The sequence below is a fragment of the Rissa tridactyla genome, chromosome Z (assembly GCF_028500815.1).
Source record: "Rissa tridactyla isolate bRisTri1 chromosome Z, bRisTri1.patW.cur.20221130, whole genome shotgun sequence".
Classification (NCBI taxonomy): Eukaryota; Metazoa; Chordata; class Aves; order Charadriiformes; family Laridae; genus Rissa; species Rissa tridactyla.
In genome coordinates, this window is record NC_071497.1 from 67082979 (window position 1) to 67110262 (window position 27284).

The 27284-nt window shown below is 36.6% G+C and overlaps 1 protein-coding gene across 3 annotated transcripts in view; it reads right to left on the reverse strand.

The window, feature by feature from the left end:
- The window catches only part of MAP3K1 (mitogen-activated protein kinase kinase kinase 1), a 63824-nt gene that overhangs the window by 2930 nt on the left and 33610 nt on the right, over window positions 1-27284 (reverse strand). For all 3 annotated transcript variants that reach the window (XM_054185488.1, XM_054185487.1, XM_054185486.1), the window contains 18 exons: window positions 23013-23163; window positions 20248-20454; window positions 16850-17050; window positions 15823-15939; window positions 15118-15266; window positions 12582-12703; window positions 11703-11784; window positions 11394-11571; window positions 10343-10633; window positions 9763-9884; window positions 9109-9200; window positions 8689-8878; window positions 7040-8318; window positions 5988-6140; window positions 4459-4621; window positions 2814-2945; window positions 1673-1815; window positions 1075-1206 (listed from right to left, as the gene is read on the reverse strand). In XM_054185488.1, the coding sequence (XP_054041463.1) occupies window positions 1075-1206; window positions 1673-1815; window positions 2814-2945; window positions 4459-4621; window positions 5988-6140; window positions 7040-8318; window positions 8689-8878; window positions 9109-9200; window positions 9763-9884; window positions 10343-10633; window positions 11394-11571; window positions 11703-11784; window positions 12582-12703; window positions 15118-15266; window positions 15823-15939; window positions 16850-17050; window positions 20248-20454; window positions 23013-23163 (3904 nt within the window). The remainder of the gene's footprint in view (window positions 1-1074; window positions 1207-1672; window positions 1816-2813; window positions 2946-4458; window positions 4622-5987; window positions 6141-7039; window positions 8319-8688; window positions 8879-9108; window positions 9201-9762; window positions 9885-10342; window positions 10634-11393; window positions 11572-11702; window positions 11785-12581; window positions 12704-15117; window positions 15267-15822; window positions 15940-16849; window positions 17051-20247; window positions 20455-23012; window positions 23164-27284) is intronic.

Consider the following 27284-nt stretch of genomic DNA (forward strand, 5'->3'; position numbering starts at 1 on the left):
CTTTTCTCTAAGTTTTATAGCAAGACTCTGCAGTGACCATCTGCTGAGCAGGCCATAAGAAAAGCTCTTATGCCATATATACGGTATTCTTCGATCTACTAGTTGCCATCACTGTTAACTGGCATAAGGCAACGTGGAGATATATGTTACATTATGACATGTTAAGCTGGCTGTGCTCTCTTGCATTGTCTTTATTGTATTTCTGCCACCACCCCAAAGGGCAGATAGGCACAAATCACTCCGAACCAAAGTAATTCTGACCTCCTCTAGATCAAATTAAGTAAGATGATTGAGAACACTGGAGTGGCACCACCAGATTCACACAGCCACAGAACCAACGCAATTGCATCTCTTACCACAATTGGTTTGTACCTAATTAAACCATACTTGAATACTCCTGTGTTAGTTCTGTTTTGTGGAAACATTTTCTTCACTCATGCTAGTGAAAATGCTAACAATCACTTTCTTCACTTGAAGCAGTATTTACTTCATTCATGCCTACAGTTCAACTAGACTTTTAAAATTAAATATAGTAACTGATTTTAGTAAGAAACATGAATGCCAAAATGGATGGCCTAGAAAAGGGAGGGGCAGTATTCATATATAGCATGGCATAATGGTAAATATCTTTCAGCAAAATCTGAACGTGGAACATCATGTTTTTACCTAAAGATTTTCCCCACTATGAAACATGAATACATGCATAAGTGGTTTGTGGTAGAATAACTTCTATTGCTCATGTATTTTACAGGATTGTAAGAAAGAGTTCAAATCCCAATCTTCTGCCTAGAGTCAAGATCAACTCTATTCCTAAATTTTTTTTAGCTTGTTACGCTATGTATTTATATCTTAGAGTTTTGTTCTGTATATTATTGGTTTGGTAGCCTTTTTTTTTTTTGAACAATCAATTATGATTACGCTTCTATCAGTATTTATTTGTGCTAACAGCTCCAATATAAAGAAGTAGTATTGCAACAACCCCTACTACTTGTACACTTTTCTAAAATTCACATTGCTGTGTATGAAATTAGTCAGCATCTTTAGTAGCGTATTAGTAGCAACAAAATACCTCACCTTAAATATCAGAGCAAGATGATTGGAGTGTTTCTCTGCGTTCCAGGGAGGTTTAGCACAAGCCATTTCTATAACAACACAGCCAACGCTCCACACATCACAGCTCCTACCGTACTGCTGACCTCTCAGCACCTGACAGACAGACCAAAGCTCAGATTATCCACTTCAAAGTCTCTTAGCTCTAAGTAATTTAGATGCAAAAAAAATATCATCAACCAAGTGCATTCTCATTAACATTTTGGGTTGAGAGAGTGATCAGTGTTGTAAATGCTGTAAAATTTATACAGCTGTAGAGAGCTAGTAAATAAAATTTCCGATCACAGGGGAAAAGCAAAATACTTTGTGATAGTTAGGTTTTGACCCGATAGTCATTTGGGCTTTAATAACAATACTTATGATATATATATCTTGTAACAAACTATTTAAAAAAACTTTGACAGTGAGAAAGAAATGTCATTGTTGCTATGTTGGAATAATTCCTATTCTTTAGAACAAGTACACTTTAAGCATAACAGAAAATACTTCTAATATTTGCTTTAAATTAGTTTAAAGAGTTCAAACAAACTTTTTGAAGTAACTTCCAAAACTAGTTTCTTACCTCTGGTGCCATAAATGCAATAGTTCCCAACAACTGTCCCTGAAACTCCCCAGCACCAGTTCCTTTTGATGCCAACCTGGCTGCAGCTCCAAAATCAGCAATTCTTAATCTATGACCTGTGCTGTCAATTAGCAAATTGGCACCTGTCAACAGCATAATAAAAATACTGCTAGTTGGCTTTCTATTAAAGGCAAAAGGATCAACAGACACTCTTCCTCCCTCCATTTCAAAACTATAAATAGTTTTACATTCCCCATCCCCAGTATCAGGAAACCTAAAAAAATCAAGGACAAAGTCTAACAATGTCTATTTTCCATAATGCCTGAATGATACTGCACACAGCTTGAGGCTGTCCGAGAGATTTAGAGAAGCAATCAAACTTTCACAGTAGGGCAAACACAGGATTTTGGAACAATGCCTGGACATGGAATAATGAAAGAAAATGGCGACCTAAAACGCTGGATGTTTTCATTGCCTGCAGCTCCCTGTGAAATTTAAACTTATTTCATCCTTAAGGAAATTCTAGTTGTCTTGAAGAGAATTACAGAGCAATTGAAAGTTTTCCTATTTTAAGAAGAAATATTAGAGACCAATATTTGCCATCGCTATGTTGCTACTTATCTGGGTATCTCTCCAGTTCATTGACAGCTATAGTGGCATTAAAGGAAAAAATTTAGTAAAACTGCTGTTTCCCAATAAAGTCCACATTTTGTTCAAACACAGTACAACTGTATTTATGTTCAATTAGGATGAAGGAAGAAAACTCACAGCAATACTCCTTTACATTAGAAACCTGACCTCTTTATCTTAGCATGTTCACAGATTTTACTATCATTTCAGTGTAAACATTTACATCAATTTAACTAGCAATCTTTAAAGCTATATGTCAACTTCATATTTTATTTGAACAAATTGAGAAAACTGATTTTTCTAAACTATTGGCACAGGTAGCAAACATCCCCAAGCATGCTATGAACATTCTGATTAATTTCAGTTATTAAAGGTTCTTAAGAATGATCAGACAAACCCAACAGAAATACCACTCTTGAGATGGTACCCGAGAGAAGAAATAGGTCTCAAGCCAAAACAGATGCTACCTTCTGCACATTCCTGTTTAAGAGACATTCTAAGTAATTCTCACCTTTAACATCCCTATGGATTATCTGATTCTCATGGAGGTAAGAAAGGCCACGTAACAGTTGTTCTGTGTAATTAATAATAACCGATTCTTTGAAGGCTCCATATTTACTTAACAAATGAGCAACTGAACCCCCTAGAAAATAAAAACAATACATTTTATCAACACTTATATTTTGTATTAGTAGAATGCAGCACTGCCTCCTAAAATTGGAACTTGATATTGGCATTCCTAATTCATAACTGGATTGCTCCCCCCTAAAAGAACATTTTAAAAGTTTCATAGGAAAAAAGTACTTGTTACTTAATTACTGTCTACCTGAAACTGTACATATTAAAAGATATAAGTCTTCATGTTTCCTGATAATTTTATACTTCCTTAAAAGAAAGTATAAAACCCTAGTGTACAAAGTACTGTTGTGATAAAAACAGTACACATATTTATCCACATTTTGCATTAACGTTTAAGCATCATAACAGTAGCTTTCTTTGGGGCAATAGATATGTGCAGTCTCCAGTAAGTGTTCCCTATGAGGATCTTAATGTTTTTTTGTTACCATCCAAGTACCAATATATAGAAGCAAGCAGACAAGGAAGGAAAGGCAGGATCTTCCTCTGTTTTCCAAAATTGGCATATAGATCCTCAAGATTTTGGTTTTCCATTGTGCCTCTCAAAGTATTCTAATATAACTTGGGCTTGAATGAGGTAAAGACAATTCGTGACATTTCATTACCTAATAATATTTAAGAAAAATTATACTTAAAAAAAAGTTAAAGACCCTTAGTTTTGAGCAAATCTTTTCTCCACTACTGCTTGTAATAACATATACTAGGGTTTTGCTTGTTAGCACTCTGGTATTGCTAAGTGGTTTCTGACAAAGAACACAAACTAAGGTGCAATGCTTTCTTTCGCAAGAAATAAAGATGTATAAAACACCAAATCTAGTCTTGATAACTGGACAGCAGCAATATATAATCCCATTCATGAAATTAATAAAGCTCCTTCTTCAAAAAAGAATGCAGACTTTTTTTTCCCCTGCTCTATACAATAATGAAAAGATTTCACTATTTGTTACTAAACTACCACTTTATATATTTAAGATTTGATGCTTTTCCCAAAGCATCCTACTAAATACCTATTATTAGAAATTTAGTGTAAGTTCTTAAATGCCTTTGCATGTCACCTCACACAATTTTAATGAAAATGCTTGGGGAAAAAAAACAAGTGACAGGTATTCCAAACTTTCTAGCAAAGTTATTTTTAATAATAACTTAAAGTTACACAGGTACACTGATAATGCAATGGTTTGATATATTTCCAACTGAACTGCCTGCCTCTCAAAGCTTGTAACTCCTCGTTTAGATTCAGAAATTCAGGAAAAAGTAGTACAATTTTTGTTTGGAGCTTCCAACTGTTTTAACTGTATGACAAATCAGGTATAGAAAATTCAAAATAAAAAAAACCTGATGCACCTTTAAGTATATTGCTGCTACCACTTGAACTGTTCTCTAAGTAGACTTTTATACTGGTTACCAACAGCAATGAAAATACAAATCTGCAAACTGAAGTGATGCAAAACACAGTATGAAACTACATAGTTCAAGACTCAAATGACATTTTCATTTTCTTTGGCGTAGCAGTTGTTTACCTGCCATCCATTCAATAAAGAGGTTATAGTTGCTCTTCTCACACGTAGCACCCAACATTCGAATAATGTTAGGATGGTTCAGATGACTCATCATCCTTATTTCTTCTCTCAGTGCTTCAACTACTTCTTCTTGCTCAGTTGATGTGTTCCTGACATATGTCACCTGTTGTGAAATATGGTATTCAGATTTACCTTACATAATTACAGTCCTGTAACCCCCCCCCTTCAGTACAGTAACAAGAATGGATAGTTTTTCATCCCTTTTTACCATCTGGAAATAGCAAGTATTCTTTTACCTCAAATCCCTTCAGCTGAGAACATATCTACATGTGAGACAGTCATAGAAAATAGTGATCTTCTGGGGAAATACCAACAAAGATCTCTCCAAGGATGGAGTGGGGAAACTTCCCTCTTTCCTCTCCTCTGCTTAAACTAGGAAATTACTTTTTTTGTGCCAGATGTTAAAGGAAGAAAGATAAGGCTTGAAATGGAATTCTGACGGTGGTGTTTGTAAGGTTTTTACCAGTTTAACCATACTATCTGTTTCATAACTAAACCTCTTACCCCAGAAATTCACTGAGGGGAGTGGGAGGGAGAGCAGATCCCTGTAATGCAACTGAAGCCAACCCCAGCTCTGATCCCTACTAAATCTGAAATAATGGTATGCTGCAGAGAATTTTCCATAGGCATCAGAATCATCATCATCTGTCCAGGGGGGGCCTCAAGGACTACATGGACAGTCCTACTCTTTCACAGGCAAGAGAGTTTCAAAGGAGGAATAGCTGATGACAAATATTCTTTTCCTGATTAAACGTTTTGAAATGGCTCGCTTGCCTAGCTCTAAGTTCATTCTAGAATTAATAAGAAAATGCTATGACTAAGATTCCCTCTATGTTCGTGTCACTGATTCAGACCTAGGGCACCTTTAGTGTAAAAGATTCACTCACATCTAGAACCTTCAAAAATCTTGAGTGAAGCATGTGCATTTGGGCCTCTTCTCAGCCACACTTCTGTCTCTATTAATTTAAATATTACAAATACTTGCCTCAAAGTTGGCTGCTGGATCAGGGGAAACAAGTGTTAAACAACATTTCCTCCACTTAAACTTTTTAGGAAAAAAAGTCTTGACAAGTAAGGGGAAACTACTTTTAATAGCTACCTTGAAAGTAGGGCATTAATACAGAACCAAGAGATCTGGGCTCCATTCCTAACTCTGTCACTGATTTATGAACTTGATAAAAGTAAAAATACGTTTAAGAACTAAGAAAGAAAATGGGCATATATATAAAAAAACACAGGTTTTTTTTTTCATTTTAAGGAGAAGTGAAAAAAACTGAGAATTTTATGTTAATACCATGCATGTAAAGACTTTTTATTACGTATTATGTGAGAACACATGACAGAGAGCAGAGGAAGCAAGGAATACAAGAAGTCAGTGAGAGCAGAGAGCTTTTAGATTTAATATTCCAAAGAAATACTGAAGAACAAACACAATATATTCAAGGAAGTGAAGTATTTAAAGTATTCACCTGTTTTACAGCCATTAATGTCCCCGTTCCTACATCTTGAGCTTGGTAACAGGAAGAGAAAGCTCCAAGACCAATTTGCTGACCTTTAAGCCATTCTGCATCTTCTCTGTAATGGTGTTTTGCTTTGGTGTGTCCAGGCAGGGTTTCTGGTGTCTGCAAATTAAATTCCAAGTCAATTCTGTGTTTACTAGCATGCATCTAAAATGTAGACATTCTGGAAGGTTATGAAACATCCAAGCTTATACGCCTCTCCTCCCCCTTACAGTTATTTCTGCTACGTGTTACACATGTTTCAGCTGAGGCCAGAACACCAGCGTGTTCCATAATCCACATACTCCTACTGTATGTAAGAGCAGACAGCCTTCTCTATGTTACCACCCGAATGTGAAAAACAAGATTTAAAGACACAAATAGGAGCAAGACTTTTTTTCTATTCCTGATCTCATGTCTAGTTAAGGTTTTAGTTAGCACACATAGTAAACAACCAAAATCATGTTGTTTTCTACTTAATTTATTTCTCCCTGCTTCGCATGTTGTTACCTCATGCAAAGGATTACAAATACTCCTTTCCCTATTCATATGCTTGTGCTTTTGTCTATTTGCAAACAAATATCTTTTTTCTGACTCTAACGTATCTCACATCTCCTGTCTCACAATGTGCCAACAATCTCTTCCAACTCTGCCTTTTCTTTCAGAAACTAGTTTGGTTTTGTATAATTACCTTCAAAGTAAACCAACATTAAGACTCAGTTGTACTCCTGCTAAAAACTTAGTTCACATTTCCTGGTTTCCCCACTTTAACACTTCCTTCTTTGCCATTTTAAAGGTTGGTAAATGACATGTTTGTCTTCCAAATACCTTCTCTAAACTTGTTAATAACCATGGAAGGATTCCGTTAGCACCCTCAACTGGCAAACTGTTTATACTCCAACTCCCAGGAGAGGGTATTGAGTACCTCTGTTTTATATAACTTTGGAAATATGACAGCACTGCTTTATAAGCTCAGTGAACCTCAATTGAGACTTATGCCAAATTCCCATATGTATACTTACATCCTGCTGAATTATTATGATATCTTCACCATTTTCGACCTGTAGTTGCGGAATTATTGGCAGGGCATCTTGAGACGCTGACATTGCCATAGCAATAGCTAAAGCTTCCTCCTCTTCAGCTTCCATCTTTTCCTTGCATTTTTGATTATGATTTACATCATCTTTGTAAGTATCATCATTTTCTGCCCGCTCAGGAGAAAGAACTGCAACTTCAGACTTGAATGTAACTGTGCCATCACTCGTTGGCATGGAGGCCTCGAGTAGGTCCTCAATACTGGAATTGAGCTCTGCATTAACATCCAGTCGGCATTTTTCATCTACTGGTGTGAACACTGTCTCTTCACTTGGTATAACTGCGCTGGTACTACTACTACTATTGCCATCACACTGTGAAACATCATTCAGGTCAAGCGTCATACTGTTTTTTAAGGATTCTCCCTGCTTGTTCACATCACTTGGGGTGGGTCGTGATGGCTTTGGCCTGTGTATGTGACTGGATGGCAATGGCCTGGCTTGGGTAAAAACTGGAGAAAGCTTCTCTGGTTCTTTATTTTCAGAACAGTTTCTCTGAAACTGGAGAGAAAGTTTCCGCTGCGTTTGAGGAGAAGGTGAGGGGATTTTGCAGGGAACGAATCCCTGAGGTCTGAGTTTAGAGACATCTGTTACAGTGCCAGCTGGTACAGATGGGTTTGAAGGAGACAGAAGCGTTGGGAATAGTGACTGGGAATGACTGGACGAGGGAGAAGAGTTTAAACACTGACTGTGGGGTTTTCCTTTTGTTTGAATGGCTGGCTTTGGTTGCTCAGTGGTTACTGATGAAACAGGAAGTCCCACAGCAAGGCCAGCCAGTGTCTCAGAAATGTCCTCTGGACTGGCACTCAGGTTTTTATCACTGAAACCTTTCCCACTTTTCCCTGATAACTGGACAGTATTGTTAGGAGTATTACTCTCTGTAGCTTCTGGAGAGTTATCTGGTACAGGTAGCTGCAAAAAGTCTTCATGTCGGCATTCCCCAGAGCGCATTTCTTCCATGCCTAGCTGGATGGCTTCTGCAATTTCCATTTCATCTGCTATTGCCATCAGACGTCTGCGCATCCTTGCATAGTGAGTTGAGCTCGTCGCACTCAGCATTTCTAACAGCTTTACAAAAACATGGGGCACTCTTGCCACCATTCTTGCTGCACTCAAAAATACTCTCCGTGATAATTTACCGACCATTGAGTGGGAATTGTCAATTGACTGCAAGGCGAAAGTTAAGAGGGAAAGAAGTTTCTTATACCTAAAAAAAAGAAAAGAGGTGTTTTATACGCTGGTATGCTATAGTTAACTAGTGCCAAGAAAGCCATTTCAAGATAATGTATTTAGCTGTCAGTTCTGCAGTGGAAAGAAGACTTACTGCACTGGTGCTTCAAAGTTGATTCACAAGTCAGAAGTTTCAAAAAAACCCCACAACCATTTATTCAATAAAATAAGCACACTTTTGCATATAAATGTATACTATTTGTTTACAGGAATTAGAACACTATTACACTTTTGCATATAAATATATACTATTTGTTTACAGGAATTAGAAAACTATTTTTTTGAAAAAAATCACCAACACCACATTCAACTACGAAGAGTAATCACCACATAGTGTAAGGAAGTACCTGTCTACTATGGTATCAGCCTGTAAAACATCTCCACAGACAATATGGGGATAAAATTCACCAGGAAATTCCAATAGAAGTCTGTCTATTAGACAAAGTCGCCCCAGTAGCGCTTGCCAGTTGATAGATTCAGTTTGGGTTCCGAGAATACAATTTAAGACATAATCAACACCACCAATACCAATGGACCCTATAAAAAAAGTTGATAAAATAAGGATTAGACATGTTGACAATCTAAACTCTGATCTAAATAAAGATCTGAACTATATCAAACAGGAATACACATTCTGTGCCCAAACTGCCCCCCCTCCCGTTCTCTTTGCCATGCTGATATTGTATAAATCCTCTATTAAATTTAAAACACTTTAGTATGTTTTGCTTGTAATTATAATTCAATTATATATGAAGAGTTATTATTACCAGATTTAAGTATTTCTCTCCCAACTGCCAGCTCGCCCGCTTGGCCTTTACACATCTCCAGTAGTGTTGAGACTGAAAGTTGGCTTGTTCGACTATAAGAAATCAAAACAAAAAATAACTCTTTTAGCAGATGCTTTCAAGGAAAAACATTCTAATCATTACGTTTCAATAATCATTAGTTTGGAATTGCACATGGAAAATTATTTCACATCACTTTATTCCTATAACACATTTCTATAATCCTCTATCTGTGAACTACCAAGAGTTGTGATTTTTTTTGAAAAAAAAAAAAAAAAAAAAAAAGGATACTTCCAGAAATGTAATGTCTATCACTAATAAATAAATAAAAACCCAAACAGGACCTCATCCTCTTGCAAAAACAGGCCAAATCCAGGAATCCAGCAACACAAGGAACAGTTCTATTTCACTAGTTCTTTTAAATTTAGATATTCTATTGCTAGAACATTGCTAGATATTCTATTGTCTAGCAATTAGACTTTAACAAAACCATGATACATTTATACTTAAGACCCACACATTTTTTCACCACCAACTATAAACAGTCTCCTAATTCCACATAAATAGCAACAAATAAAACTTCAAAACATTTCAGTAACAATCCAAAATGAATTTGAAGTTCATGAGACACCATACCTGTTGGCATCTGCACACTTAACTAATATTGTCTCTACAACTGGCTTGAGAAGTCGCTGTAGTTTAGTCCTCTCTGCCAAAGTATGACAGGGAGTATACACCAGCATGGCTCTTAAAGTTTTCTAAGAGAAAGGAAAAAAAAAAAAAAAGCAATACTTATGAAGTCAAATTAGCTACATAATTTTTAATTTCTCTTTAAGTGTTGTATGTAGTTTTATTTAAATTGCATTCAAAATACCAGTGATATGTTCAAAGGATAAAAAGCTTAGTACATATTAATTGTCAGAATTAGTCATGTATTCTTTGAGATTGGAAAGAACCTAGTCATACAAGTAGTGTTAATACTTAGCACTGTAGCAAGAATTTCCTTATATTTGGCCAGTGGAGTCATGCTATTTCACTCTTGCTGAGACTTTTGTTCACCGCACTTTCAGGTGATGGTTAAAAGCTAAGTCATCATCTGGGCTCAACAACAATTACTAGGATTCCTGACTTCGTATGTATCTCCTCCCTTTCCCTCCCCTTTAAAAATGATGTAACTTTGAAATTTCTAGAATACAACGAGTAAACAACTACTTACTAAAGCAGCAACATACACTTTGTAGACAGGGTCGGCACAGACCATGGACAGCACGCTGCAGCAGGATTCCACCACCACATCTCCTGAGATACTGGTCTGAGATGACCCACTAGCTGCTCCCAGAGCTCCAGCACTTGTGTTGTTTCCATTGCTGCTTCCAGAATTTCCAGTGCTTTCACCATTAGCCAGTAATAGAGCACCACTAACATCATGGGAAAGACGTCTAAGTGCCATCTCTCGTATATTCCAGTTGCGAGAAAACAAGCAGCCAACAAGCTCCATTCCAAACACCTGCCAAGGAAAAAGCAACATTTCAAGAGTCAAACTGAGTAATACTGCAACTTAATTACCTAAGAAGAGCAATCAAAAACAGCAAAAAAATGCTTCTGGTGAAAAATCACCTTAAAAAGTCAGAAATGTGCCAGAAAGATTCTGCAATAGAAATGAAACATCATAAATGAGAAGTCATTGGTTCTCCAAAAACTCTTAAGAGAAGAGGGAGGATGGCTGTATGGATGTTTTCATTCACTGAGTTTTAATTATTCAGTACGGAGTTTGTTTCTAGACATTGATACAAACAGCCCTGAATCCAAGGTCCAGCAATACCAGACAAAGATTACATCAGAAATATAGGCAATACAAATTCTCCCACTTCGAAGCGCATGACCCCTGCTCAGTTGAACCCACCCCTACACTCTACAGGTTATTTAGTTCATTTGGCTCCTACAACACAACTTGGGTAACAATAAATCCCAACTTCGTATTTATGTGACACTTGCACAATCAAAACTAGAATTAAGAACACTACATTTTATTACATCGACCTTTAATATGAGGCCCGAGATGAAGTAAAAAACCTGACACCTCAGCTAAAAAAAGACTGGAAAGACTTCCCTTCGGATTCAAGTTAAATATCATTCCTTCCAATAATAATAAACCATAAAGCTGATGGGATTCAGAATACACTTTTGAATTGTTGATCTGACAAGTCCAGCAAAACAGTTCAAAATCAGTTTTTACAGTTGAAACTTCTTTTACAAAATAAAATTACCTGAATCCATGGCTCAGCTAAGTCTTTATAGGCAGAAGGGATCTGCTGGACCCCATAATGAGTAAGGTTAAAATTGCTCTCTTGGGTTCTTCTCTGTGATCCAGCTGTAGATTGCTGCTGAGTTTGTTGCTGAACCACACGGAGAACAGAGGAATCCACAGGACTTGGCAATTCATGACTACACATTAACAACAAATAACACGGATTAACAAATGAAACATTTACTGAAGTAAATACTTCAGCATATTCAGGAACATCAACTAAGGATCCAGCAACAGATGGTTTGTTATACACGGACTGAATCCTTACCTGTAGAAATCATGAGATCTCCATTTAGATCTACAAAGAGGACAGATAAGTGGCTCTCTGTTTCTTCTGCATTCTTCTGCCCCTGGAAGACAGCAACAGGATAATAGATACTCCCTTTTTACAGTGTATAAAACCAGAAGATGGCATTACTATTTCTAAGTTTTACTGAATAATGTTAGTTTCAGGATAAATGCTTCTGAACTGAGCCATCTGCAGCAGCCTGATAAATATGGCCATTTCAGCATTTTTTTTTCACGCAGAAATGCTTCAGTTTAGCACTACCATTAATATTAAAACTTATGAACTGAAATGCAGTTCCTTTTGTACCTCAAACACAGGCAGTACTTCTTCCAAAGTATTACAATATGGGAGATGGAATTTTAGTTGTTAAAGCAAACTGTTAACTATTTATTTACTTTATTTAACGTAGTATGAAAATATACTCTATAATTCACTATATAAGCCTAGCTAACAGAAGATGAATTTCATGCATTCTAATGACAAGTCACAGGGGGCTAAAAGTCTGTTCTTAAACTAGCTCTAATTGGACATAATCTTTTCACTCAGGTAAAAGAGGCTCAAACCTCTAGCCCTGCAGTTAACTTCTTTCTCAAAGCATCAAATTACAAACTTTATTTGTGAATATCTGATAAAATAAGGCATATCAATTATAGCAAAATGATACCAAACTCTTACAACGAGCTACCAGTCATCACTTAAGAACAGGCTTCTGTTTGGTTGGTTGGTTTTGGGGTTTTTTGGGGTTTTTTTTCTTTTACTTTTAAAACAAAGAAAACATCTGGCAAAAATACACTGAGTTACAATACTTTCCCATATTTAAAGCCAAAAGAACTTAACAAGACAAAGATGACAACATACATATTGACATGCAGTGGTGGTGTAATTTGTTCCTGCAGCCATCTTCACACACAGTTAGGCTTTCTTCGTCCAGCATGCCTAACAAACAAATGGGGCACATCTGTTCTTCTTCATCCTTCATACTAAAAAAAAAAATATATATTTGTGATTGTAAAAGTGGCATATAAGAGTTCAGAACAGGCTTTAACAGTGGGAAAAAAAAATATTCACTTCCAGTTTGGAACACTCACTTCTGAATAACTATAGGCTATTCATGAATCATTCTCCTAAACCTTGGTCAGAGTAAGTAAGCCACTAAATTTTTCGAAGCACTGAGTACAGACAACACTTCGTTGAAATGAAAGGGAAAGTCACAAAATGCATGACATCTTTTCAAAGTAGGTCAGATAGCAATTAGAGCTTGAAAGGCCCAACCTTACAGTATTTTTCCTCCTAAAGCTTCTTTAAACAAACGAACCTTTGCTTTTTTACTTATCATTTGGTTTTGAAAAACTAAGAAATTTTTTATATTTTGAAAGCTATCCACATTTTTTTCTTCATCACACTCCTTTCAGAGTATTGAGTCACAAAGCAGTCTTTAGCACATTACAGAAACTGTAAAGACCATTTGATGAACATATGTAAAACTCAAAAAATTAACAGAAGATAACAGCTGCTCAAGAATTTTCTGCCACTAACAGAAACAGATGCAATAGATTCACATGAACACTAACACATGTACGTCACGTGTAGATTTTTTAAAAAAAAAACATTTTCCCTATTTTATACGTTGCTTCCATTTTATTTACCTCCGCTTTAATTTTTAAATGGATATAACTAGAGATTTTACCAGAAAAATTATTCTGAACTTAAACAACACATAGTGAAAAACACAGATTTTAATATTCTATAGTATTGTTTAAATGTGCAAAACTCTTACCACTCATAGCAAAAATTTAAGTTATTTAAGTTATAGTTGGTGTATGTCTAAAAGTTTGCAGGAACCCTATATTTGTTCACCAAGAACATATTTTTAAAATAAAATTAATTTGTATATACATTATTTCTATACACAATATTCACTTCTATTTCCTTGCAAATGGTTGACACTATTTTTTGTCCTTGAAAAATCCACAGAAATAAGTTTACAGTGAAAAATTAATTTCCACGACACATATAGAAACATAAGTATTAGTTTAAAACTTATTTTTGAAGAACTAGTAGTAAACCAAAAATTAATGTAAGTCACAGTGATTATCAGAACTGAGTAAACCTCATCTCAAGTTAATCTAATGCTCAGTGTTTTCCAATACTTATATCATGCAAGACACACTTGCACAAAATAGCAACTTATCTTACTGAACTAGTAATGCTAGGAACTAATCATCAGGTATACTGGCAACCAACTGAAAAACCTTCCATCCTGTAAAAAAACAAAAAATGAGAACTAATGCGGTGAAGTTCACCATCCAGTGAAGCCAATTCGACGGAAAAAAATATTCTCCTACATAAGGCATCCACATTAAAGGAACTGTCTTGCCAGATAAGTAGTTCTAGACTAGATTATGTATTTAACTGCTTTGTTTATGCAACTTACTTACAGTGACACAATTTGGAAATTTGGAAAAATAAGTAACAGATGATGGGGAACTAAGGTCACAATCTGGACATCAGAATTATAAACCTGTCTGAATATATTCATCTAGCTATATGCTTATTATCACAAAGTAACATATCAAGGTATTCATTAAGTTAGATTACACTTTCCACAAAAGAAACGCTCAGTTTAGGTTGCCTTCTGTGGTTTGACCTCTCTAGAGGGTGTCTAGTTCACCCACTAAGGCATGCACAAATCACTTGTTTAAAAAATTAACTGATATCTTTTCAAATTCAAGGAAAACAACATGCAAAAGCACTCAAGTAGTAAAAGTCAGGGGGGGGAAATAATAAAAAAATCAAACATCACTTAAAAGTGATAAACAAGGCATCATTTTATATTGTATATGCTATAAAAATCATAATACTTAAATAGTGCCCTTAAAATAATTTAATCACCCATTTTACATGAAGTGTTTTTTAAAATATATGCCTACTTATGTTTATATATATTTTTTTTAAAGTATGTTTACACAGAATGCATTTACCCAAAAAAATTTTCAGTATTTTTTCACAGGAACAGTCATTCCTCCCAAGTTTCTTTATTCATCAACATTTGCACAAGTGCTATATTTGAACAAATGCACACAAATAGGTTTCTAAAGTTAATAAAAATTATGCTTCATTCTTGCACTTAGATTTCAAAAGTTTGTTTCCCAAATTCTTAAAGGGTCAAAAAAATTCTTTTCACAACTCAACATTTTTCAAATAGAAGTTATAAAGCAAATATGCTCACTTAGCAACTAATGTATCCTTGACTCAATTGTTTGCAAATACAGAGACTTAATGTGGCTTGAAATGAAAGCAGCTTTAAACAAAAGGAATGTAGGTGATTCTAAACCTCCAAAATTAGAAGAAAACTACACAATAAAGCTTTTAATTCCTTTAGAAAAATACTAACCTGTTTTCTGAACTAGATGTAGAAGTACTAGATGATGACAATGTATGAGAATTTGACATGCGTGAGACAAACTTCTGGATGGTGTTACGAGATGGAGCTTTGATCCTCGAGCTACGCCTACTGTGATATTTCTGGAACAAACTCTCAACCTAACATCAGAAAAAAATAGCAACAGTTGTATTTATGCTATGAATAGCTTGTAGTTAAAAGTAATATTACTGAAGTTTAACTACTGCTAAAAAAAGATCTATTCACCTTCACAATAATGCATTAGCAGTAGCAGCAGCAGGAATTTCAGAAGTCTTACTGATAAATAGATCACAAGAAACACTTTACAACACAAACTTAATTTGCTTATTAAAATGAACAGCTTTAAGTATACACACGTTTACTTCTGAAGACCCTTGTTCTGTTTGCCTTTCAGTTAATCAGTAAGACAGATATACAAATTTGAGTAGAAAATCCAAGATTTGAATCACTCACTAAACTACAGCTCTCTACTATTCTTTTAGTTATGTCTTTCATTTGCAGCTATTTTTTTTCTACTTACAGAGCTCCTGAGACTGAATTAAAGACATAATTAAAAACATGTATTCTTGCTGCTTTAAAAAGCAACAGTTTTCAGCATTTTTAAGATTATGCCCTAAAGACTTTTAACCGGAGCATATTTTAGATCTGCCATTAGGTTTCTTAGAAATTGATTACCTCGAAGTTCTTCAGTGTCTTTCTCCAGAGCATAGGGTCTGAGGGTTCAAGCTGGAACACCCGTAGCATAACAAACAGCAGATGAATACAAAACGTCCCACGGCCACAGCTACAAGTCTGCAAAGAAAAGTATATGCTAAGGCTCTACTGAATTGATAATTACATAGATAATTTTTCCACATTTAAGTGCATTATAGAACATGTACTTGCCCCTCTCCCCCCAAAAAGTAGTTTACACAAAATATATGACATACATAGGCTTATATATCTTCTTACACAGCCTTACAGAAAATGTGAATTCCCAAAATATTATTCAGGAATAAATATGGAAAAGCAAACAATTATTACACCAGTTTTGAATTCACTTTTTTCCCCAGTTTTAAGTTTTTTTTAAAATCAACTTAAGTGGTTGCTACACTTCATACTATAAGGAATGTATGCATATAATCATCATCTATTCATAACATGACAACTATCAAACTTAAATGAGATGCTTCTGTTCACTCAAAATGCTAGATGTTCCCCAGTGCAGCCTCATGTTAGTACTATGGAAGTCTATGAAAAGGACCTCACTATAGGTATTAATGAAATCAACACACCAGTAAAGGAATTATGTCATGTGCTTGTCATTTATATATATATCACATGAATAGAGGAAATAAATTGTTTCAGAGTGAGAAACTAGGAAAATAAAGTGGCCAAATTTTAGCCAAAAATACTTAACATGTATAATTCAGAGCCACTTGTAGGAATGAGAAATAGACAAGACAACAGTAATTACTTCCAAACTAGAGTCTTTTTTTTTTTTTAAGAGAAACTTTAGACAAAACTAATATAGTTGCTACATATTTAACAAAATACAAGCTGATAATTATATTATATGAACACAAATTACAACTTTTAAACATTACTTTATAGAACCGTTATCATGGATAACGACTAACTTGATCTAATTTGGTTTTGAACAGTTTTCTAAAATCAAATATAAATTAATAAAAGGTACAGACAACACAAAAATGTTCTCTACCTGAGGCCCAATAAACACTCTGTATTTATTATCAGGGCTGTCTCCTCCAATTAAGAAAGAGTTGGGTCCTATCTGCTGCAGCAAGTACAGCCTGGCTCGCATAACTTTGTTGACACGACGATTTGTTTCCTCAGGGCTGTATGGAGAGAAGCCATCTGGAGATGGGGCTCGTCGAGGTGGTGTTATTCGTCCACTCTGAAACTACATAAGCAGTGTCATCATAAGCATTTCCAAGACAACAGTAAGTTTAATTAAGTGGGGTTGTTTGGGATTTTTTGTTTGTTTGTTTTTTCTTCCAAACAACATAGAATAAGAGAGTCCCCCAAACCTGATACTACAGCCTGCTTAGACTCTATGACTTTTAAAGGATTACTTTTCTTCCATGCCCAAAAGTCAAGGGCAGAAGAAAAACTGAAATTTTTTTTAACTGAAATTTTGTCTGACTTTATGAAAGAAAAGCAGTCTTTTAAATTGCTTCTATTTTCAAGTCTTCATTGGTTGCCTTACCATATTACTACTGAGTTATCAAGTATAATTCAATCAGAAGATAATCAGACTTGTGATTCAATGCAGGAAATTATTATATAAGTTTATAACTCTAATATAATTAGAAGAAATATTATGACTACTGTCATAAAAGGGAATATACGGTCAACGAAGAACAAAGTTTAAGAAATTCCAAAGAGAAGGATACAGCTTCCTGTCCTTTGCATAACTAAAGCAACTTTCAGCTTAGGATAGGGGTTTTTTTGTTTGTTTCCCCATGATGAAAAATTCAATGGCCCAAACCTTTTATTAAAATTGTCTTGATTTAAATTCTTCACATTTCTAACATTATGAGATGCATTAATGGCCCTCTCTAATTTAAAATATTCTGCTTTGATTTATATCCACTTTGAGTTTTATGTTATTATGCAGGTTACAATTGACTCACTGGCATCAGTTAAGTAAAAGATAGCGTGAACTCCTAAAATTTTTCATGTGAGAGGTTAATATAAAACAAAGAAAAACAATCAAGTAAAAATGGATCGAAGGCTAAATTAGATAGTTTGGTGGTTTGTTGTGGTTTGGTTTTGGTTTTTTCTTTTTAATCTTTAAATTTCTCTTGTCAAGAGGAAAGGCGCTGTGCTGTAACTTGTGATATTCGTCCCTAGTTGACAGAAATGGCAGTACACATTTTAATTTATACTGGAAATTTTGTTTAGAGCAATGGGACAATAAAAGCAATAGATCTTATTCTTACTCTAATGGCTGATGCAGTTGCCAAGCCACTCTCCATGATATTTGAAAAGTCATGGCAGTCAGATGAAGTCCTCAGTGACTGGAAAAAGGGAAACATTGCACCCATTTTTAAAAAGGGTAGGATGGAGGACTCTGGGAACTACCACCCTGTCAGCCTCACCTCTGTGCTTGGGAAGATCATGGAACAGATCCTCCTAGAAGCTACGCTGAGGCAGATGGAGGACAGGGAGCGGATTTGAGACAACCAGCATGGCTTCACCAAGGGCAAGTCCTGCCTGACCAACCTGATGGCCTTCTGTGGTGGAGTGACTACATCAGTGGACAAGGGAAGAGCTACGGATGTTGTCTGTCTGGAGTTCTGTAAGGCCTTTGACATGGTTCCCTGCAACATCTTGCTGGCTAAATTGGAGAGATATGGATTTGATGGGTGGGCGGTTCAGTGGGTGAGGAGCTGGCTGGATGGTCGCATCCAGAAAGTAGTGGTCAAGGGCTCTGTGTTCAGATGGAGATCAGTGGCAAGTGGTGTCCCTCAGGGCTCTCTATTGGGACCGGTAATGTTCAGAATCTTCATCAATGACATTGATCTGTGACAGTGGGGTCAAGTGCACCTTCAGCAAGTTTGCAGACAACACCAAGCAGAGTGGTGCGGTTGACACACCTGAGGGACGGGATGCCATCCAGAAGGACCTGGACAGGCTTGAGAAGTGGGCCTCTGTGAACTTCATGAGGTTCATCAAGACCAAATGCAAGGTCCTGCACGTGGGTTGGGGCAACCCCCCAGTATCAATACAAGCTGAGGGATGAAGGCATTGAGAGCAGCCCTGCTGTGAAGGACTTGGAGGTACTAGTGGATGAAAAGCTGGACGTGAGTCGGCAATGTGTGCTCACAGACCAGAAAGCCAACCGTACAGTGGGCTGCATCAAAAGAACTGTGGCCAGCAGGTCAAGGGAGGTGACCCCACCTGGAGTACTGCATCCAGCTCTGGAGCCCACAGCAGAGGAAAGACATGGACCTTCTGGAGCAGGTCCAGAGGAGGGCCACAAAAATGGTCAGAGGGCTGGAGCACCTCTCCTACGAGGACAAGCTGAGAGAGTTGGGGATGTTCAGCCTGAAGAAGAGGAGGCTCTGGGGAGACCTTATTGTGGCCTTTCAGTACTTAAAGGGACCCTACAGGAAAGATGGTGACAAACTTTGCAGCAGGGTCAGCTGCAACAGGACAAGGGGTAGTGGCTTTCAAGCTAAAAGAGGCAAATTTAGACTAGATATAGGGACAACATTTTTTACAACGAAGGTGGTGAAATGCTGGCGTGGGTTGCCCACAGAGGTGGTAGATGCCCCATCCCCGGAGGTGTTCAGGGTCAGGTTGGATGGGGCTCTAAGCAACCTGATCTAGTTGAAGACGTCCCTGAAGGAGAGGTTGGACTAGATGACCTCCAAAGGTCCCTCCCAACCCAACCTATTGTATGATTCTAATTGACTGTGAAGTTGTAGACAAGTCAACTGAAGCTTAACTGTGGATGAGCATTTTTATAACTAGCAAACCTGTTAGATACTATTGCTCAAAATATTACAATACTGATCATCTTTAATGAAGCAAATTACTATTGCTCAAAACATTCTGTTCCACATCTTCTCAAGTGTAATGATAGAGAATTTAGTTTTCTAACAATGCACATACCTGAATCTTTCCTAATCAGTACATGAAGATCAGTTCTGGAATAGCAGATCACAAAGAGCATACCAGTAATGCTTTTCTGCAGGAATCTTAATCTGGTCAACAATCCTATCCCCAACAGAAGATACCTACTTGGAGAATTTACATGCAAAACCACAGGAAAAACCCAAACTACTAGCACCATTTTTGTGCAAATCAAGCTAGGAGAACATACCTGTCTCCACAACCGAGTATCTATATTTCTTCATTTATTTCCTAGAAATAAAAACTTAAAGCAGGACTGAACTAAAAGGAAACACATACCTAAGAGCAGAGAATAAAGTTCCACACATGAGAAACGCATATCTCATTCAAGTGATATCCTGTCATAACCCCTTTTGTAACAGCATGTTGCCCTACACAGGGAGGATTAATTGCCTCTATAACCAGAAGATTGGAGAATCTAGCCATACTAAAATTACATCATAGCTTGCAACTTACAGGCACTGGAGATACTCTTTTTCTTCTAACACCCGGTGATTCAGATTTAACCGTCCTAGAAGATGATGAAGAGGAGCTACTAGGAGAAGGACTACGTCTTCCTTTCTGTGTCAGTGAAGAAGCAGTGCTTTGTCCTTCAGCTTGAGGTTCCAGACAGAGTTTGTTCATTTCTGATCCATCTACTTTTGCGGGAATAGGTTTCACCACCTTGCAGGAATTAAACCATGTGTTAGAATTATGAATTGATCGTTTTACAATAAAGCAGAACAAATTAATCAAAACTTGTTTTGCTAGCATTATATAGTTAAGCCATTATCCAGACATCCGAATTTTGCACATTCCCTAGGTCCTAATATTAACATCTAATAGGAGTTATTCTGTTAATCTATACGCAACACAAGAGAAATAACCTTTTTTTTCCTGTCCACCTGTGCTGCTTATGTTAGTTGTGGAAGCAACTAATTTGATTCCCAAAGTACTTCTGTACTTGTCATTCATGGTATCTCAAAGGGCAGCAGTTCCCCCATTGGGACAGTAGGAGCCAAAATATCTTTTTTCCTTCCTGCAGGTACTGCCTGTTTATTTAGAGCTATAACGTTGGATCCATCTATTATATACAGTAAGTATCAGTTGAGAAATACTACAGTTACTATATCTACAGCACAACACTTGTTGCAAAGCAAAAATTAGTTTAAATCTGGAGACAATGCAGCAAAATGAGGGTGTGCTGCACCCTATAAGAACCACAGCTGGGTTTTCTGCCTGCCATACAAGTAAAACCGCTACACCACATTTGGTATCTGAGCTCATCAATGTGCACAGTGCTGCGCAACATGAACAGACACATGTGCTCGAGCAGAGTATATACACTTCCAATACAGTGCTTTGTTGCTTGAACACTGAATTTTGACACTGAGGTACGGAATGTTTCAAGACAACTTTCAGCTGCCTGCCTTTCAGACCCACATAATGCATGAGAAAAGTAAGGCCCCTGGGAATCAAATTAAAAGCAGTCATAGCAGGCAGATTCAGTTTTAGTTCTACATTTCTCCATGTCTTAGAGGCTTGACTAGAGGCTGGAAGGAAGGTCCAAGTAACACTTCGGATTAACTGAGCAGACCTCTCCTAGAAAGTTCAGAGGTCTCTGATTTAGGAAAAAAAAAAAAAAAAAGGAAGGGGCTTTCCCTGCTCAGGGTATGAGGAGGAAGAGACATCCAGACTCAGTGCTTTTCTACCTAATGACTTGGACTGCATCCACAAGGTCAAATGCTATTTTAAGCTGAAGCTTTAACTCATCCAGCTGAAGCTATTCCACTATCCAGAAATGCATTTCTGTTTCAGCAGGCTACAGGGAGAAGTGGACAATGAGGTGGTTGTGGTCTAGCAGTTAGGCACTGCCTAAGAGAAGAAAAATCTGCATTTACAGCCTTGATCCAAGCTCCGTTCATTTTACTTTAAGAAGTCAGCCTATTTAATGTATTGCAAACCTGAACTTTTCAGAAGCCTTTGTTGCTATTGTTTTTAAAATTTATGGCTATCTGATTATGAAAGTGAATAGGATAAAGGAAAAGTATAAAAAACAGTGCAATCTTTTTTTTCCTCCTACTGATTACTGAAATGCTTTTTCGTTCCTGAAAGGTCAGAATGCAAATTCATGTGCCTATGGACAAGTTACAGCTACCAGCTGCTAGTGCTTGAAAACATTTAAGATGTAAAATGGTAGTAATTGAGAATCTGAAGCACTGAGTTGTATTAAAAAACCCAGAAACCTCAATGGAAGTGGGCTGAGCAGGGAAATAATTTCAAGCTATGCAGTAACCAAGATGCATTTAAAAATTTTTAAAGTAAGAATTATTTTATGTTATTTGGCCCTTTGAGGTATTGCCTTTCTGGTGCACTTGTAAGTATTTTCAATGTTCTTTCTCATGACAGAAAGTTACCAACAGAACCCTCTTGTTTCTATTCTAGAAAAGGTGTCCCCAAAGACTTGTTTACTGCATCAGATGATCTTAGCTTTAAATTAGCACTCCCACCAAGGCATACATGGGCGTACATCGACCGATGCAACCACCCTTAGAGGTAACTACTGGCTATTACTGAATAGAATTGTAACTATGCTTAATAAGCTTCAGGTTTGACCTGCTCACAAATTCTTAAAACTGCTTCTGAGCCGTTTATACAAAAGCATTACCCAAAAGGCTAACAGAATACTCTGGCATTCAAAGTTTAGCAAAGTTGAGACTTGTGTGAAGTTACTCAGCTTTGTTTTATTCTAGTTCTATTAAGATTGCAGTTTATTTTTTCATATAGCAAAAATTCCATACACTTCTGTTACAATACATAGAAAACTTTAACATTTTCAAACTAAGGAAAAGTGAAGTCATGAAACCCATAAGAATCACATAAGTACAAAGCACTATGGTGCAGATTTGCACTCAAACTTCAGTTTTTACCTAATGAACAGGAGCTACTTCTGTTGTTGACATTAGAGGGCAGTGTTGTCACAGTATTATTTTATACAACACAAATCAGCAGCATAGCTATATGCCTTTTTCTTAAAAATAAAGCTTAGCAAATGCATACATTTCAGAAAGTCAGCCACAGTTTCCTGTTAAACAGCTCATAAAAAAAAAAAATGAACAGCATGACCATGATTAAGAGTATGCAGATTGTTAAGAAAGAGACATTTCTAGTAGAAAGAAGTTTAAGGGATTTTTATTTGTAACAGCTGTTACAGATACTGCCCGTCCATCAGTGCCACTTACCACAGGGCCTCTCCTGCTTCTTCTTTCCAGCCATTCATGCTTCCACGCTGGCATACACGTTGCCTTGAGCTTCTCCCTGATCATGCGCTCTTCTGGGCGGTCATCCATCTTCTGCAATCCCCTGGGAGTTTCTTTATTCTCCATATCACGACTACAGCAAAAAAAAAAAAAGTCATAAACACAATTAATTTTAGTTAAAGTACAAAACCACAGCATTCTTAAACTTTTTGCCATCCTATTCTCCCTCTCCTTACAACATAGCTGCTAAGACAGTACTTTCAACTGACTGCAGCAAGCCTTTTAAGAGTTATAACTAATTTGCTAGTCTGCCATTTGCAGCATACCTGCTCTGAGGACTATTTCTTTAAGATGTGTGTGCTGCTAGTAACATTGGACATCCAGTAAAAAAAGGATGATCTTGGCAAATATCAGACCAATACAAAAATTACCCTATATGTCATGTCATTCACCAAAGGTTTCATAAGTGTTGTGATGGTTCATGGCATTCAAAGCTTGCAATTTCTATTTTAAAGCAATTTACAAAATGAATATAAGTTAACGGTTAAAGTTTTCCATCTTCAGAGGAAGCAGAAGCATGAAATTATGTATGTAGTGCCTCAAAAAAGAGGACTTGTAAACTAATACACAGTAAGTATGTTTAAACTAGACACAGAAGTCATGAAAGTAAGGCTAGTGGCCTTGAGATCTGCTTTCTGAGTGACTTATGACTCAAAAGCTCTTCAAGTCAGCTGTAATTATAGCAAAACTCACAGCAAGTTCGTATCTGTAAAATGAAAGTGTAATCCATCTGGGCTTATACTGTTTTGACCTACAGCAACATAGTTGCTTGTGATTGCTTGCAACAACAAAAAAGCAAAAGATACTGTCAGACACTGAAAACCAAGTATGAACAGTCTGGAAGATTTCCTGATTCTGTTGAACTATCTGCTAAATCACCAAGAAAACCACATTCTTAAGCAGCAGCACATGATCCCCACCCATCTTCTTGAAGTTAACCGTCTTTAAAAATAAGCAAGCCTGATTAAGTCAACTGTCAGAATGACATTGTATCTCAAAAGTAAAATCACAACGTAAAGTGAACAACAAGGCTATATAATAATTTTGTTACAACCACTGCTTTCACGCATGCAGTCTTCAGCTTCTAAAACATTTAGCTGTGCAGTTAAAACTACATTTATGAACTGTATGATGACCTACAACTTGTTCCCTGTAACATTCATTGCAATAAGATGATGTTAAAATTAAAATTCCTATCTTCATCAGCATTGTAGTACTAAGGTTCATTTATCACAAACCCCGCTTAGAAAAATGAGAAGTTTTTGCTGGTCAGGAGCACTCCTGTTTTGTTTTGTTTTTTTTTTTTTCTCATTGTAAAGACAAAGGAAACAAAGTATTCTGAGGCAGGAAATAACTCTTCCTGTTCAGTGATGAAATGTAATAAGCAGATGGATACTGTAAACAAAATCCATTTTCTTTCAAGCAACATCTAAACCTACTGCTAATAACCAATTTTAGACACTCAGAACTGTCTAGTGATTAAAGACTTTAAAATATTTATAAATAGAAACGCAATCCACCTAAGAATGAGAGTTTTTTCAGGGGTTAAGCATTAATGCTTGCTTAACTTCAAAACTAATGCAAGTGACATAAAAATTATTTTTGTCCCAGCATTGAATTCCACACTATTGCTTTCTAGAAACAGAGGAAAAAAAAAAAAAAAAAGGGTGATAATTCATGAAAAACAAAGGTATTATAGCAGCAGGTAGAGTCCAAACAGAGAATGTGCCTAGAAGTTTAAAACAGGGGAAAAACTATTGTGTAAAAAGGGTTAACTACATTTTTACCTCAGTCAAAAAAAAAACAGTTCAAAGACAAAAATCTTTGCATAAGAGCAGTACAGCTCTGAAATAATATAGGTGCAAGTTAAAAATATAGAGTTACTCTGTTTTTTGTATTAGTTATTCCATAGCATGAACCATCTCAGTTGCATGAATACTTTGTATACAAGACAGAAAACACTATCCCAGCAGTGAAAGAATGACACAGTATTTCATTTGTTCATATAACCATGATTAACTTCCCAACTGATATAAAAAAAAGTCTTTTAGAGGCCCTTGGACTCGAATTCATGAACAATGTAATACAACAGTAGAGGCTTCACAATCTGTGCTTGTTCTCTAAAAAGCAGAAGCAAGTATCTTCCTCTCATGTGACAGCTAAGGCGATCTACTCTCGCCTGCACAAAGAACTCTTGTGCTTTTCCTCCATGCAGGTGGGAAAGACTAACTGAGTCTGACAGCTTTTTGCTTGGTAAACTACACTTATCTTTTTGCAGAATTTAAGTATTATATATATATATATGTATGGAGAGAGACAGAGAGTGAGAGAACGCGTAGTTTCTGAAGTGCTCAAGAAAACTTCATATTTTAACTCAAGCTTGGCTAAAATATTTATCAAATATTCTTATACTGTTGGGTCTGTGGAAAAAATGTTTCTCCTGTGACTGCACAAAGCTCCTGCATATGGCAGGACATCCTCCTTTTGTGGCCCTAAACCTGCAGGGTTTTTGAATTATTTTTTTTAATCTAAAGCAAACCTCCTCATCCATTCCAGGCAAGCTGAAGTATTCCTACATGACAATGGCTAGGTTGCCAGTCTCCATATCACTGTACCTCATCACAAAATAAAAACAATAAGTCCAGAGCATATTCCACCAAGGAGTTTATCCTGCAGGGTACATAGCATTCTGATCTTCATACAGCAAAACCTGTTTGTGAGTCAAGGTAACAACGTGCTTAAGTGACTGCCAGGTGGTGCTTTATTTGAACAGCAGTGATGAAGCTAAGGAGTAGGCTGAAAAACAAACCTTAGAGGATGTGCTAGCTTGGACCAGGGAGACTGAGATTTCTCAACAACCCATCCCCCTGCTTCATCAGGAAGAGAGCATTTTGCTCTTTTCAGCTTTTCATGAATCAAGCGAAAAAATACACAAGGTTTTTTTTCCAAATATATTTTAAACTTTGGCCCACAAAAAGGCAGCATTAAGGATCTTTTAAATTGTTTTATAGTAGTTTTAAACCAGCTCCTATATTATTAGTCAATAAATTCCAAAGAAATGGATCTAAATGGTAATTCTAAAGTACTGAGCAAGCTCTACAGTGTGATGACTACCATTTTTTAATGCATAAACTCAGTGGTCTGCACATTAATTGCATTATTCACTTTGGATTATTTGCTTCATGAACTATAAAACTAAATACAGTAAGATTAATGTAATGCATGGAAACAGTCTACTGCAACATCTTGTGCAACAGGGAAGGCAAAACATTATCTTTTGTTTCTGTGTCTTAATTTTGAAGACTTGCAAACAGTAACTGAATGGTTAGATTATTAACAACTTGTTCTCTATGGATCAATGATTCAATATTTTAAAACAAGGTATGCAATACAGGTGTTATTCAGCAAACTATTGTGAAATACACATGCAAGATTTACTTCTTAATAGCTCAGTGAATTTAATTCTCTCAGGAATTTTTCTTACAAAGTACATACAATTTTATATGAAAGCTGAATCATAGCTCCCATTAATTTTCCTGTGCTTCTCAATGTTTAGAAACAGTTAGATGTCTTGGCTTCTCTGCTGTCTTATTTAGGCAAACAGCTTTATCCAGTAGCCACACTGGACCGTATTTTATTAGCAGCTGGAAAATGGAAAAAAGGCAAATTCTGAAATAGGAAAGAGTCAATTCGCCAACAGGAGGGAAGCTTTGTCTGTTATATCCACAAATACCCAGTCATAAGGAGGAAAAAAAGTTTTTCTGTTTTTTTTTTTTTTTACATTTGTGTGAATCAAATTAGCAAAGATAACTTGCATACCACCAGTGGTCAAACCAGGTATGACCATAGAAAACATTCATGAACAAAACTGGTCATACAGCAGCTCTACCAGAACAATCAATGCATTTAACAACAGGTTGTGAGGAGAAGAGCCCAGGGCTTGATGGAAAAGCACCAAATGAGAAGGAACAAATATGGGAGAAATTATATATTCTGCTCAGTGCAAATGCTATATATGGTGACAATCAATACTGGGGGCGAGCTTAGATGGGATGTACAAAGCTCATTTTGGGGAACTTAAGCAAGAATTAAGAATATGAGCACCCAGCTACCTGCAACCCAAAACTCAGCAGGTCCCAAGAACGCTGGGCTAGTCAGCTGGCTTGGAAGCATGCTAGGAGCAGCGCTCAGTGC